The following is a 14,200-nucleotide window of genomic DNA, read 5'->3' as shown; positions in this document are numbered from 1 at the left end:
TCAGGAGCTGATCTAGGCAACCTTAGACCTAAGTTACTATTCATCTCACAAACAACTGTGCTTGACTCCTATCTCAGATGCAGGACATGGACCCCTTCTAATGTCTCTCCATCGCCTTGCAGCTCAGTCTCCACGTCTTTAAAATGTGGGTAATTATATTTCTTTTGCCCTTCATGTGACATGGTCATTTAAGTATAAACTGTCTGGAACAAGGTCTGCCTCTTACTGTCCATATGCCTACCACCAAGCACAACGGGGGCCTTCAGTGGATGGATATGGCCGATGATCCTAAAAAACAATTGTCATGATACTGCGCTGTCTCCTGTTTCACATAAAGGACATTCAACAACAGAACTAAGGGGCTCTTCTCCTACGACATTTAGTGATATTCTTAACTACACCAGAAACATGCTTATAGGGTGGACTAGATTGTTTGTCTCAGGTTTTAGGAAGTGAACAGATGTAACAATTTTCCATAATTTGGTTTAGTGCAGATGCTGAAATGGGGCATTCACAATAAAATATATGCAGTATATGTAATTTCAGCTGGATCCTCTGGTGTTTTAAAGTAAAAATGTGTACCTGCAAGCTGTTTTATGGTTTCTCAGTCATAATTATCTCTGTTACACAGACTGCTACAACTACAACTCTTTCTTTGTGTGCAAGCTTTTTAACAATGTCTTGACAATTTTGTGAATTTTGCAAGGCATGGTATTCTCCTTTTGCTTTGCTCAGAAGCCTGTTAAATTGTTTAATTTCTCTTTGCGGTAAATTTATGAAGTAATCAAATCAAAGAAGGTAGCAGCAGATAATCTATATGAGAAGCTCTTGCACAAGACTAAAAAAAGGACCAGTGTAAGAATCTCAGAGTCTAGATAATTAACACATTAACAACTTGAGCTGCGAGTATCTTGTTTGACAATAGAAAAGAAGCATTCATCTACTGCAATTGCATTATTATATTATGACTGGAAGGAGATTGGAAATGAAGGTTAAAATTCTTAACAGCTGCTGCCTGGTGCATGCACTTGAAAGAGTCTGTTCTGCTGCCTGTGGCGTTTCTCAAGGGATGTGGGAGCTGATGAATGATGAAGATGCTAATGCAAAAGTACCAGATATTCATTACATCAACACCTAAAAGTAGCCTTTAGTAGGTTCAACAATTAGGCTGAGGGTCCTCAAAATCCCTTGCTAATCACTATATCAGCTGACCTGACAGACAGACAGAGGAAGGCAGATGCTGCCTGTGCCTTTTAGTATTCTATACATACCGTTAGGGTTCCATTGGTCTTCTCCTCCCAGCACAAACAAGAAGTTTTCCACTTCCACGACACAGTGATGGGCACTGTTATACGGCATAACTGCAAGCAAAGCAAGAATTCTTTGTCAGCTTAGGATACTGATTTCATATTTCCAAAGGTACAAAGTACAGCACAGAGATTACATCTGTAGGAAATAATGCAGGAACGAATCACCCCAAGAATTTACGACCACTGACTTAGCAGCAGACAAAGCCACTTATTAGCAAACTTATGCTATTCAATCTTGCAGATAATTAAGAAAAAAAGCAGGAATTCTGGTCCCTTAGTGCCCCCTCACCTGCCCAAGTGCCACATATACTGCTCTAAAAACAGCTTGTAAAAAGGGATGAAGTTCCTTGAAAATAAGCAGATGCTAGGAATCCTAGTATGCTAGAAAACATTAAAAAACCTCAGCCCAGCTTTGTTCTGCTGGCAATGTTTCCACAAGAAGAGTCAGTATGTTCAGTAGCTTTCTATTACACAGCAATGAACAAGCTGCATTTCCATACAGTTTTAAGTTTTTAAATTAAGGTCCTGCTGATTTAATGCCTTTTCCAAATGTATACGCTTAATTTCCTGTACAATGTCATTAGCAGCACAATCACACATCTTCTATTCATCTAATCAGGAAGCCCTTTGTTAACAAAGATCAAAACTGTGGCATTAGGTTTGCAATATCCCCCTTTTTTTATGGAGGTATCTTGACTACTGTGGACTAACTACAGATGCAAATTTTTTAAAATTTATGTTTTCCACGGTAAATGCTAAAATGCAAAAATAATTATTATATATACATAATATTCACATATTATTGCAGTGTGCCATACAGAACTCTAATGATATTATAAGCTAAATGTAAACTTACACAGCATTAGTTATCATACCATATAGAGTAGTTTTGGCCCAGTGACACCAGTAGGAAAAATGATGTCCTTGTTCATCTCATCATATGGGCACCTTAAATCTAGGTGAGGACAAATGGGGTGGTGATGTGCATGTACAGGCAGGGAACTTATTGCTTGACACGGATCAACAGAGCACTTAGGAAACCAGTGCAGTGGGAAATCAATATGACTCAGGGCCAGCTCTTACTTTGTGCTCTTTTGCCAGTGCCAAAAAAAAAAAAAAAAAAAAGAGGCAGCTTATCTCACACTTGGATTATTTTGGGTGATATATCTCTCATTTCATTTGTTTTATTATCTTTTATTTTTCTCGGAATGCAGTTGTGCAGTATAGCATATGCAAATAATAATAAGAAGAAATACGCACAGCTTTGTTATTTAGGACACTTTTTCTTAAAGATCAAGTGGGCTCATTTAAGCTTCTTATTGAAGTTTTTGCCTAGGCAATGATGAACAAGTAAGGTATGTTTTTAGTTTCTAGTAAAGGTCGAATATCATTTTCATAGTCTGTGCTCCTACAAGTCATGTAAGTGAAACAGTTCTCAAATTAGGCAGCCAGGTACAGTGAAAGTCCATTAAGATTATTTGTTACTGGTACACTTTATATTAACTGGGAACTAGTCCTATATACCAGACACTGCAAAAGATTTTGTACTACCCAGAGATTCTCACAGAGGGATGAAAGAATTAAATAGATTTTTGCTATCTTTTGAGCCCCCATATAATATTTTTCTCATTCTTTAGTCTCAGATGTTTTCCTATTTTAAAATCTTCTCTCCCAAAACTCCAGCACTTTTCTTGATTTTGTGGATGCTTGTAGTACATAATGATATGCTACATAATGAATTTGGGTTTCTCCCATGAGAAATCTGCTGCCTTCCTTAGGTGCTTTCTGGGACCCTTCCTCTCAAGAAGAGGCTCTCCAGGATCAGTCTGCAAGAGCTTCAATTCTTACCTAATCCAATGCTCTATTATGGTTTCCAGTTATGTCCAAGCCAGTGGTTGCACCCCCAACCTCCTCTGTTGGAAAATCTGGAGAGCTCTAGCATTTATAAAAAGAACTGTCTGCAGGCAGCACACACACATATTTTTCACATTACGTTTTCACTTTTGTAAACACTTGTGTTTATTTATCCTCCATATTAACACAAAGAGGGTCAGTAGAGGAAGAAATTCTATTTTAAGCTTTTCTGCTGTTCCTACGTATATAAGGTATGCAATAAGACTCCCATACTTATTATTACAAGTAAACCTTGAAAACTAATGGCTTCATCCTGGCTCCTACTTAATGTGATGGCAGCGTTCTCACTGATACAGGATTGGGTCCAAATGATCGGAACTACCATCCATAACTCATGGGAAAGCTAAAAGGAAGCTTGCCTTAGAAGGAGGGTAGTATTTGGGCCTCAGAAGGAAAGGTGACTGCAATAAAACACTGCAGACCTTTACTGTGACCTTTGTTTCTTGCAGAGCTTTGGGGAAAACTCTGTTCTTGGTCTCATGAATCTGCCCATGGAAGGGAGCTGGAAAAAACAGGGAGGATGGAGCGACACTTAAGAGGGAAGGAAGTTTTGGACACTGAAACTGTGAAATCACCAACACTGCAGTCTTTCCCCTTGACCATTTTCAGGGTCCCTCAGAATCATGAGTTCTACACAGAAATCAAAACTATGGGAATGAAGATTTTTTGTTTTTCCCCTACCATAAAACATCCCTTGAAAGCACCAGAAAACTTGTGCTGCAAACTGTAATTCCTTGTGAACACACACCCATATAAAACTTAAGATTTTCATAGGTAATAGTCAAAATTACATGGCAGTGAGCATGCTATATTCAATGTCTAGTAGGAACTATCTTCTCAAACTCACTGGGCTTGACAGGGTGTAACGGGAAGAATTCGGCCCATCACAAAGTCTGGCCAGGCTGCTGTTTTCAATAATTTTATATGAGCCTTTGTATGCTATTTTGCTTTAATAGTGTGAAAATCCCATCTTCTCATTTTTCGATTCCAACTCGCTGGAACACCTGCCTGCCCCACAGAAAGGGTATTTGAAGAGAACTTTGTACGCCACGCTCAAACACAGCCCAGTGTGAGTTTTTAGCGTGTCAGTCAGTGAGTTAGAGGGAAAGGGTAAGGAGAAGCTAATCAGGATGAAATGAGATTAAAGGCTGTCTAATTTTACAGCAACTGTGATCCATCAGCCACTGTGAAAGTGACAGTGGAAATGAATGATGGAGACAGACAGGTGGGGCTGTACATTTCACTGATTTATCCTCAAATGCACTGGGCCTTATTTTATTGAGTGAACATGACCGCATTTATCATGACTGTCATCTAAACCCACTTCCCTCCATTTAAAAAGGTCACTTTACTAGGAGGGAGTAGGATAGAGGCACTTTCAAAACAGATTTGAAATTTAATAACACATGTTTATAAAGCCCTGTGCAAGAATTCTCAACTTTATTAAAGACCAATTTACAAAAAAGGGGAAAAGAATATTAAAAAGAGGAGAAGATGAAAAAAGCCATGGTCATCTGAGAAAAATGCTTAGCTACCAAGGTGATAGGTGCCAGAGAAATATGTGAGATAGACAGATATAAACAGATTAGTTGGAGGAAGCAGAAATCTCCTCTTCTAAGGCTCTGCCTCTCACACACACTTCCCAAAGCTCAGGATGCCCATGCTTTCCTGGACCAAGAGCATAAACAAGTCCAAACAGCCCCACTGAAAGACAACACCCTCACCAGCCCCCTTTCTGTGCAATTGATATATGATTGGTAGGAGACCCCTGGTAAGGTGGAAGACAATTTCCCAGTACGCATGTAACAAGTAAAGCTTCCTAGTCAAAACCAAATGGATGATTTAAACTTGAGAATGATCCAGAATGCAGTGAAGTCCAAGACTGCAGTGGTGTTTGCTAAGAAATACTTCACTACGTAAACATCAATGACATTGTGCAGGAGGTGACACTCACGGTCATTCTCCAGATGCAGATGCAGGTGGAGGACAACAGCAGCACTGCCCATCAGGATAGCTATCCCAGGCAGAAACTCCTCACACATGCCAAAGCTTAGCTAATGAAAGGTACTAGACAATGTTCTGGGACCTACTTTCAGAAACAGAGACTACAGCTGACAGTCAAACACTCATGAAATGAAACACTCTCAACTATAATGCCTATGAGGACAACCAGATGCAACGATGCTTCAAAGGCACCTCTATGGTACACCTCACTCACCTAACAAACAATAATGTGTGCTCTTCGTCTTACCCAGTTTTGTTTAGTTTCTGCCAATAACTGCACATTTAGGGAACATCAGCTGGTTGCTCTCCATACATTAATAAAAGGGTCATCAGTTTCTCCTCCTCCTTACACCTTCCCTGGTCTACCGTCACTTCAGCACTAACCAGCAGGGAAGAAGGGCGAATTGGAATAGCGTTTCTCAAGACAGGAGGAGGGATGAGCTCTGCTCCCAGGAGAACTGACATCTGTGATACAATCTATAGCAATTCCCCCACTCTGCTAAAAACTCTTTTCAGAAATTGCACTTGATTCTTTTACAAAAAAAAAAAAAAAAAAAAAAAGTGCTCCCACCACCCTCCAAGGACCTCCAACCTCCTTCCCCAACAAACAAAAAACCCAACCAAAAAAACCAACCAAAAAACCAAACTCCATAGATTTTTCACTGCCCTGAACTGTCCAGCTGCTTGAGATACAGGAGGTACTGTAAGGAAAGCCAAGAAATCTCTTCCTCAGCTACTGCACAGCTTGAGCACAGCCCTTCAAGACTCAGTACACACCAAGAAGTCATGCTTATCATCTCTAATGACCTGTGCAGATGACGCAAGAGAAGAGTGTGTTTCCAGAATGAGGATGTCATTATCAGAGGACATATGGAGTCAATAATGACCTTCCATAATATTAACAGCCTATCCTGTTGGCTTCATAATATTCAGCTACTGCTTCTTGAAAACTGGTTATTTCTAAACCTCTGAGGAGGGCAGGGTAACTAACACGAGATGTCTCTTTCTAGTACAGAAGGCACCTACAGACTTACTTCAGGAGACTGTGATTTGCTCATGGCAGAGACACAATATTCATTTCATTCCCGACCCTTCCTGGAAAATGCTGGGCAGAACACAGCTGGTCCAATTATTTCCCGAGAACAAAATATCAGATACTGTTCACCTTTCTGTGGTTCATACATCATTTGCAGGAAGTCTATGCATTTATTACTGAATGCTACTTGTTATTTCTCACCAAGGAGGTTATATAAATAAATGCTGGGATTCCTCAGTGAATTGTTCTCTACAGTTGTTTGTTATTTAATAACTGTGGGGAAAAACTGATCACAATAAGTATGAAATTCTAGCCTCAGTGAATGTGGTGAGAGTTTTGCCACTGACTTTAAAGGCATCAGGCATTCACTCACTGGTGTTTTCAGTTCAAAAGATAATGAAATAAAGTTAAAAGAAGAGAATAATCAACAGTAGGTGGCAAATACCTCTGTTAGAGTTCCTGGCCAAACTGTATTCTGTGACCTCAAATTCAAGCAAACACCCGTGAAGTATTTTTTTCTAGTAACACAACAATTTCAAACCTTGAGTCTGAGCTCAACTCAGTGTGGGAAGCCTGGGACAGTCCAACAGCAGTTACCATAAACAGAAAATCTTAAGGTGAGGTACTGTGCCTCAAATCACCTTTGAGAGAAAATAACTGGTCCAGATGTGGTCCAGCTGCACCACTGAGAACACCATCAGCTCAGCTAGAAATTTCACCACCTTTTCATTCCTATGCCAAATTTGTGACAACTTTGTTCAAGCCATCACAAATAGATGGGTACAGAGCTGCTGAAGTCATCTAGGATATGGTCTGTACTTCAACTGAGGCTGCAGGTAAGCAAAAGTAAAATGCTGCCCCAAACCTAACCTCAATTAAAGATAACATAAGCTCCAAGAAAGAGAAATCTGAGCAGATCAAAGTCCTCGGAATAATTCACAACACAGTGAATGGTATTTCATATAATGAAGATACTTTATATTAATTAGGCATTTCTCATTATGAAGATATTCCTTAATAATAAAAATATATTTTTTTCATTCAGATGTCAAGAGTCACTCTTTTATACATTCTCTGAAGTAACATCAGCCAGGTTGTTCCAGAGGTTTTTTAATAGGCTAAAATTTTCGTATATGAGCATCTAAAATAAGATCAAATTCTGACACACCAGATCAGGCAAACATAACATCAGGAATAGCTGCCATGCTCAGCTCCCTCCTAAAATAAGTTGCTTTAAAGTTATTTGAATACAAGTTCTGAGTTCGGACCTGTCTGTTTCCACAGGTGAAATTCACTCGATGGTAAAATATTCCACAGGGTTTTCAGCAACATATACATTTGACTGTTTGCATGAACAATATTTATTCACACATTTTCAAAGCTGCAAGCACCCATTTGGATTTAATTTGAATAATAAGCTGCCTACAGTGTTTGGGTAAAGTAGGAAAATACTACACTCTCACCTTAAAAACTGGTGTTCCTGTACCAAAATCCTGACACAATCCTTCCTGTGCAAATGCATAGCAAACCTATGCACACTCCTGCCTTCCCCATGGAAGTGACTCCATGCAGCTGACCTTGCCAGGTCTGAGAAGCACATGTAAGTGAAAACACCAAACATCCTGGCACAATATGGAGCAGGGGATGTAACGCATGGTCCTGTGGAAAGGTTCAAAGTGACAATTCTCCTTGTTTTATTATTATTTATTATCCCTGCTTACCCACATACCTGCTGAAGGTTGCCTCCGGTCACCCAGATGCCCCACTGATTTCCACAGACCATTTATCAGGAGACACTTGTCCACCACTATGAGTTATGCAATGTTACCTCAGTGATGGTTGCTTCCCAGTAGAATACGTTGTGTACCTACTCAGGCCTGGACTTACAATCTCTAAAGTAGAGCCCAACATGTATTACTGTGGAATGACATCTCGTCACATCACAACAGTCTCATGATGTGACATTTTGCACAACAAAATCTTCTCATGGACGAAATGATGAATAGTCCCTGATGGGAGAAAAACACAGCAGAGTTGCTAGAATGCTCTGGAAACAAATACTGTCTTGTCCCACTGGAGGCTTTCAGATCCTCCAAGATGTCAACTCAAGGACATGCAATCCCTTCTCTAACAGTGCTGCAGGGCAGAAGACCACAGCCAGGAATGGTGCATTAATGCCCAACTGCTTGTGACCAGTTGCATCCATTTATGGCTCAATTTCTACCTGACCTTGAGATGCACACACACTCCTGGTCTCCTCTGAAGCCACTGCTTGCATTTTCCTGATTGGATCCTGTTGATGTTGCTGAGGGACCCACGTCTTAAAAAGAACTCATCACATGCAGCAACGCTTGGCCCCTAGTACCCCAAAAATTACTCTTTCACAATTTTCTCTCTCAGTCTCACTACTTCCTACCCTGCTCACAGCTCTTGACTTAACATATTAAGTTAGAGTAACCAAAAGGTTTTTTTCTTCCCATTAAGTCTTGAAGTCATTCCAGGAGAAGAAGAAAAATGTGACTTTCCATTTGGAAAATTCTACATGGAGGAGGGATGTGCCCATATTTTGCCATATTAAAACACCAGTTTCGATACACTTAAGTTCACTCATAACAGATAAATTGAAAGATTAACTGCTATAGATTTTTGTATTTTTTTTCCTTTTAAATACTTCAGTATTTGCAAATGAAAGGTCTTACTTACAGCTCACACCTAGAGCACTAGGACTGAAAGCAGAAGAGTAGGCAGAAGGATCTGTCCAATGCTTACCAACACAGGAAAAAAGCTTCCTTTCCCAGAAGACATATATCTTGTCGCGGTATCTGAAGAAAAGCCTGACACTCCAACATGCCTAACTTCCAGCATGCCCAAGAACAGCATGCAGAAGCAGGAATGTCCACATAGTATTATGTTCATGTACTTAGGCTGCCTAACAAAAGCTCAGGAGTCCCTGCCAGGGACAGTAAGAAGGCTCGAGTTAATCTGTAATGGACAGGCCACTCAGAAAACATTCTGTCAGGATGATGAGTGAGGCACCAACAGGACCCAGCCTGGAGCTCCCCCCAACACCGCTTGTCTATGGGTGCAGGAGCCCCATTTCAGCTCAGGCCTAGGCACCCAGACCTGGCCTGGATGGACTCCATGCAGGGACACTGCAGTGCATCTCCAGTCCTGTCTTTAGCCTTGTCTCCTGGATGGACTTTTGGCCTATTCTCATGAAGCCACCAGCCCCACCATGCCCTTACACACATCCACAGGCAGGAATGCTGCTGCCTGAGCAGGGACTGCAGACCAGGCTTTACCCTGACTCTGCACATCCCTGCCAGTGTCTTGAGAAAAAATAAAGGTAAGTGGAGATGTCTCAGCAGAACTCGATGTTCTCATCACCACCAAAACAGTCATTCCCAAGCACCAGAAAATAACTGTCTTATTGTTAACACTTTTCCCACAATGGACAGAATTAAATATAATTTATAATAATTTTTTTTTTTTTTTGCTCAGGATGGACAATAAGAGCTCACTCTAAAATGTACTAACCACCAGGCAGATAAATGCAGAAGAAAACACTGGAATCAATCCACATAAATTAGGTAACACCACAGACTGGCTTCTCCAACAGAAACCAGGCAAAAATGTTGCTCTCCTAGACACCCCCCCCACAGATGGGGTCCTAAGGAAGGGAAATGGCAAACCCATGGACAATTTTCAAATTCAGGGAAGAAAATCTGACCTGGGCAGCAAACCCACACACTTACGTAAAATTGGCACAGATGACTTACTTTGTAAATCTATATACAAAAGATGAAATGAGAATGTAGAGCTGGAAAAAAAAATCCATTAATGGATGTAGACTAAATTTATGTTGATTTTCTTCTGCTTTGTATGAAAACAGTACTGTTTAATATTTTCAAAAAAAATGGTTGTGAAAAGTGTGTTGTGATGCCTACTCATAATAATCCAAAAAATTCACTCTATATGAACCCTCATTCCAGAAATTTTGTTCCATCTCCTCAAAAACCTCCTGTGGATTTAGAAAGCATCCAGTCAGGAAGCAGAAGGGAAAACACATTTCTCAAAACTGGATACCAAGTTGAGTATCATAGCACAAGCAGCTGCTATTTAAATCAAGAGGTGTCAAAATTCATGGGCTGAACCACATTCACACAGAATCACAAATAATTCACAAATCACACACTAGTGCATGGTCATGGACTGCTGACAAACAAGATAAAAGGTCATGTTAATTCAAAGCACTGGCCACGTTGGGACTGCAGGATTGGACATATAGAGTAGACTACAGTAAAGCTGTTGTGATCAATCCAAAACACCTAAAATATACATAAGTAAGCATCCTCATCTGGCTTGCATTTTTTGTTGAAGACACTAATTTTGCACAGAGTATTGTTCAGGAAAATATAATCTTCAGTTAGTCAGGTGAAGGAAAGAGAGGACAGAGTCTGCATGAACAAAACTACAAAACTGGGACTCACTGTGCTAATAAACATGGCTTGGACCAGGTTCTGGTGGAGACTGAATTGAAGAAGTAAATGAAATGGAAAAGGGCAGGGATAGGTCAGGACAGATCAGAGGGGACACGGCAAAAGGACTGAGACTGGAGGAAGAGAGAGCAAAATCTGTTAACATAGCAGCACATACTGATCAGAGCCCAGAGTTCTGCAGTCTTCACAATCCTCTATGGTCAGCACATCTACATGGAACCTTGTCATATTTACATCCCCTGGGTCGCAGAGGTGTGTCCTGCAGATCTACAGCTGTCTCTCAACACACCTTGAAAAAGGTTGACTATGAAAATCTGTGAAAATGCTGTGATGTGGAGCATTCAGACATATGGACTGTCAACATGAGAGGCTGCAGTGCACACCTCCTCTGGCAACTCTCTGTTTATTTATGCTGGTGTACTCCTTAAACAGTTCAGTGTGATGCTTCCCAAATGGTCATCTTGCTGAAGGTCCAAATCCACCCACACCAGAAGTTCCATCACTCTTTGTGATGGCCAATGCACTCCTGAAGCCAAGAAATAAACAATTAAGAAACTGCAGTATTTTTTTAAGGTACACGGAATTTAACCCTGATCCATTCCCCAGTAAGCTTCCCTGCCTGGCCTCACAAACTGGAGTGAGCAGGAGTGCAAGGCCATGAGAAGGGAAAGACTTCAGCATCAGCACCAGTTTGGATCAGCTTGTTGTGGTTGTGAAAAAATTCTTATGTCTACAGAAGATTTAAGAAGCCTGTGAAAGAGAGGATCTACTTGCTGAACAGCAGAGGAGAAATGCTGTGAGCGGAAACTGAGCTCAGTCCCTTCTGTGCACTGACATGTGACAAAGAAGAGCGTGTGATATCAGTGGAGATTGTATCTTAGTGCTTATGCAAACAGAGGCCGAATTAAGGTTGTAGAAGCAGCTTAATTCTCACATTTCTTAACTCCAGAGGGCTTAGTGTTGCCACCTATCTAACACTCTTCCCAAGCCTGGTGCAAGTCCCTCGTGCGTGATCCGCGCCAGGTCTGACAGACAGCTAACACCTTCCTGCTCCTGCAGCTGCTTCAGCACCTCTGAATCACCCACGTAGGTGCCGTGGAGTACGAAGTCTACGAAGCCCATGGCCAGAGTTGCAGGAGCCCTCCTCCTCCTCTTCCTCCTCCTCCTGCCGCATTTCCTTCCAGCCGGCAGTGTGAGGCTAAGCCACTAGATGGGGTGCGGCGTGCTCGGCAACCCCCTTCCCCTGGGAGAGGCATTTCAATCAGCTTTTGGCTTCAGGTTTTGCAACCAACTAAAAAAACAAAAGAGGTGAAATGCAGCTCAAAAAAAAAAAAAAAAAGTCATAGCCAGCTTCCTCCCAAGCAGTTAACTTCTGCTTGTTCCTCGTGTTCGGCGTGAAAGGGGAGAAATCAAACGGAGCACACAAGCCCCAGCGAATGCGAGGCGCGTCAATCCTGGAGGATGCTGAGCCCCCCCGGGCTCCCGCTGCCTGCCATGGGCATGGCAGGTGCTCAGGCTTTGGCACGGGTATCAGTCATACCTGCTTTGCCTCGTCTTGTCTCAGCTCCTCGAACCCAGACTGTGCAAGGATCAGTCAGCGATTTCTCTGGCAGTCCACACACATCTGCTTTCCTACTCCACGTGCCAGTCCCAGTGAAATATAGCAGGCACAGTTCCCGTCCCCACCAATACGCCGCCAAATTTCTCTCCCTCTCTCTCTTAATAATGATCTGGAAGCTGGGTAAAAACAACATGCTTGCTTTTGACAAAGAGAGTGCTTCCTCATTACAGGGGTAAGGAAGGGGAAAGAGGACGTGAGGAAACTGTTATACAAAAGGATCACCTACAGAATTAGAGGGAAAAAAAAAAGAGTCCTTTCTAAAAGAATTACTCCTTTCCATGGAAAGACACTGCTTTACTCAGTTAATCCCAAACTGGACTGCATAATGGTGGCAAGGTTACAGCTCTCTTCTCATCTCCCTAAAGAATGATTTTTGGAGGAAGGCATGCTGAAGCTGAAGTGTGTCTATTCCATCAGGAAGGTGCAGAGGGACTGGTATTTACCTGCATACCCAGTGTTGCTGAATTATGCCTTCTCTCACTCTTTCCCAACTGCTTACAAGAACTGTCCCTCTGAAGGTATCGTCCATCTCTGCTTATAACACTACTTATTACTAAACCTGTACATAAAATACAATCAAACACTCTTTCCCAACATCCAGCTTCTTCCAATCTCCCACAAAAATACTGACATCCTGGATCCTCCTGCACAGCACCTTCTCATGACCCAGCCCAGCCTTTTAAGCTCCTACAGACTCTTCTTCTTCTCCACGGCCAAGAGGAGAGGAAAAAGCCAGGATCGTTTTGAAGTCAGTCTTTTCTTTTCCTTGTATGGTATGGGCAGAGGAAGACTATTTGAGAGCTGCTGCTGGGCATGCTCCTAACACAGGGTAGCAGTAGTGATAGGGGTAAGCTAACCCATCAGTTCTCTTTACCCCAGCAATGGAACAACTTGCGTTTTGCAGCCTGACACAGCTGGTACTGCACAGATCCACATCCTTGCAAGTGTCTCAAAAGCCACTCTTTCAAAAAGAGCCACATGCAGGGCTGTGCCCAAGTGGCAATGTAGCACTTGATTTGGCAAGATTAGGCTTCAGTGATGAACTGGGAGACAAGCATGGGCAGACAGATTTGTGCTGTCCAACAGTATGTCCTGCAGGTGAAAACTCAATTTAACTTCCATTTCTGATGAACTTGGATTTTCAAAAAGAGAATCAGATGTAAAAAATGTGGCAGAAAAAGAAACACACAGGAAATAAAATAAGAAAGTGCACTTAAGCCATTCTTTTGTTAATTCATTGTAAAAACACTGATAAAATGCACAGTGAATCATTACCAGACATTAATGCAGACCGATCCTACCTAAGGAGTTTGCAGTCTTCCTATAAATTAATAAAGACAGAATATAATCCCAACTGCAGTGCATTTGATCATATATATTAATATGGAGACTGCTGATCCACATCTGGCTAAAACAAATGTGTTTTTACACAAATTAGGTTACCACTGATACAAACAGTTTTGATTCATACTACAGAGCAGGAACAGATGATCAACACTATTTCTTTGGTTTAGCACTGTGCTTGTGAAAGTCACCACTTATCAGCTGGGCTGCAGTAATTGCTTCTAGTCTCTTACAATTAGAAAAAGCCACTAGCTTAAACTATCTTAAAGCACTGATTAGATTGTTTAGAAGTGCACATTTTACCTTACATTTGTAAACACCCAGGAACATGAGGACTAGCAGGCATTGCGGCTCAACTAGGAGGGGCTACCTTGGGGAAAAGCAGATGAGCTGGATCTCTTGCAACCCTTTGGCCATAAGAAAATTACAAAAGATATAGACTCAATAAACATCCACAGATGACAAACAAACA

General features: G+C 41.5%; 1 protein-coding gene across 3 annotated transcripts in view; it reads right to left on the bottom strand.

The window, feature by feature from the left end:
* Positions 1–14,200, bottom strand: part of KLHL14 (kelch like family member 14) — a 62,711-nt gene that overhangs the window by 16,142 nt on the left and 32,369 nt on the right. For all 3 annotated transcript variants that reach the window (XM_050322602.1, XM_050322610.1, XM_050322594.1), the window contains exon 4: positions 1,272–1,361. In XM_050322602.1, coding sequence (XP_050178559.1) covers positions 1,272–1,361 — 90 coding nt within the window. The remainder of the gene's footprint in view (positions 1–1,271; positions 1,362–14,200) is intronic.

The sequence above is a fragment of the Myiozetetes cayanensis genome, unplaced genomic scaffold (genome assembly GCF_022539395.1).
Source record: "Myiozetetes cayanensis isolate MyiCay16 unplaced genomic scaffold, myiCay2020 scf1, whole genome shotgun sequence".
NCBI classification, from domain to species: Eukaryota; Metazoa; Chordata; class Aves; order Passeriformes; family Tyrannidae; genus Myiozetetes; species Myiozetetes cayanensis.
Note: the sequence above shows the minus strand (reverse complement) of the source record. Positions and strands in the feature narration are given on the sequence as shown.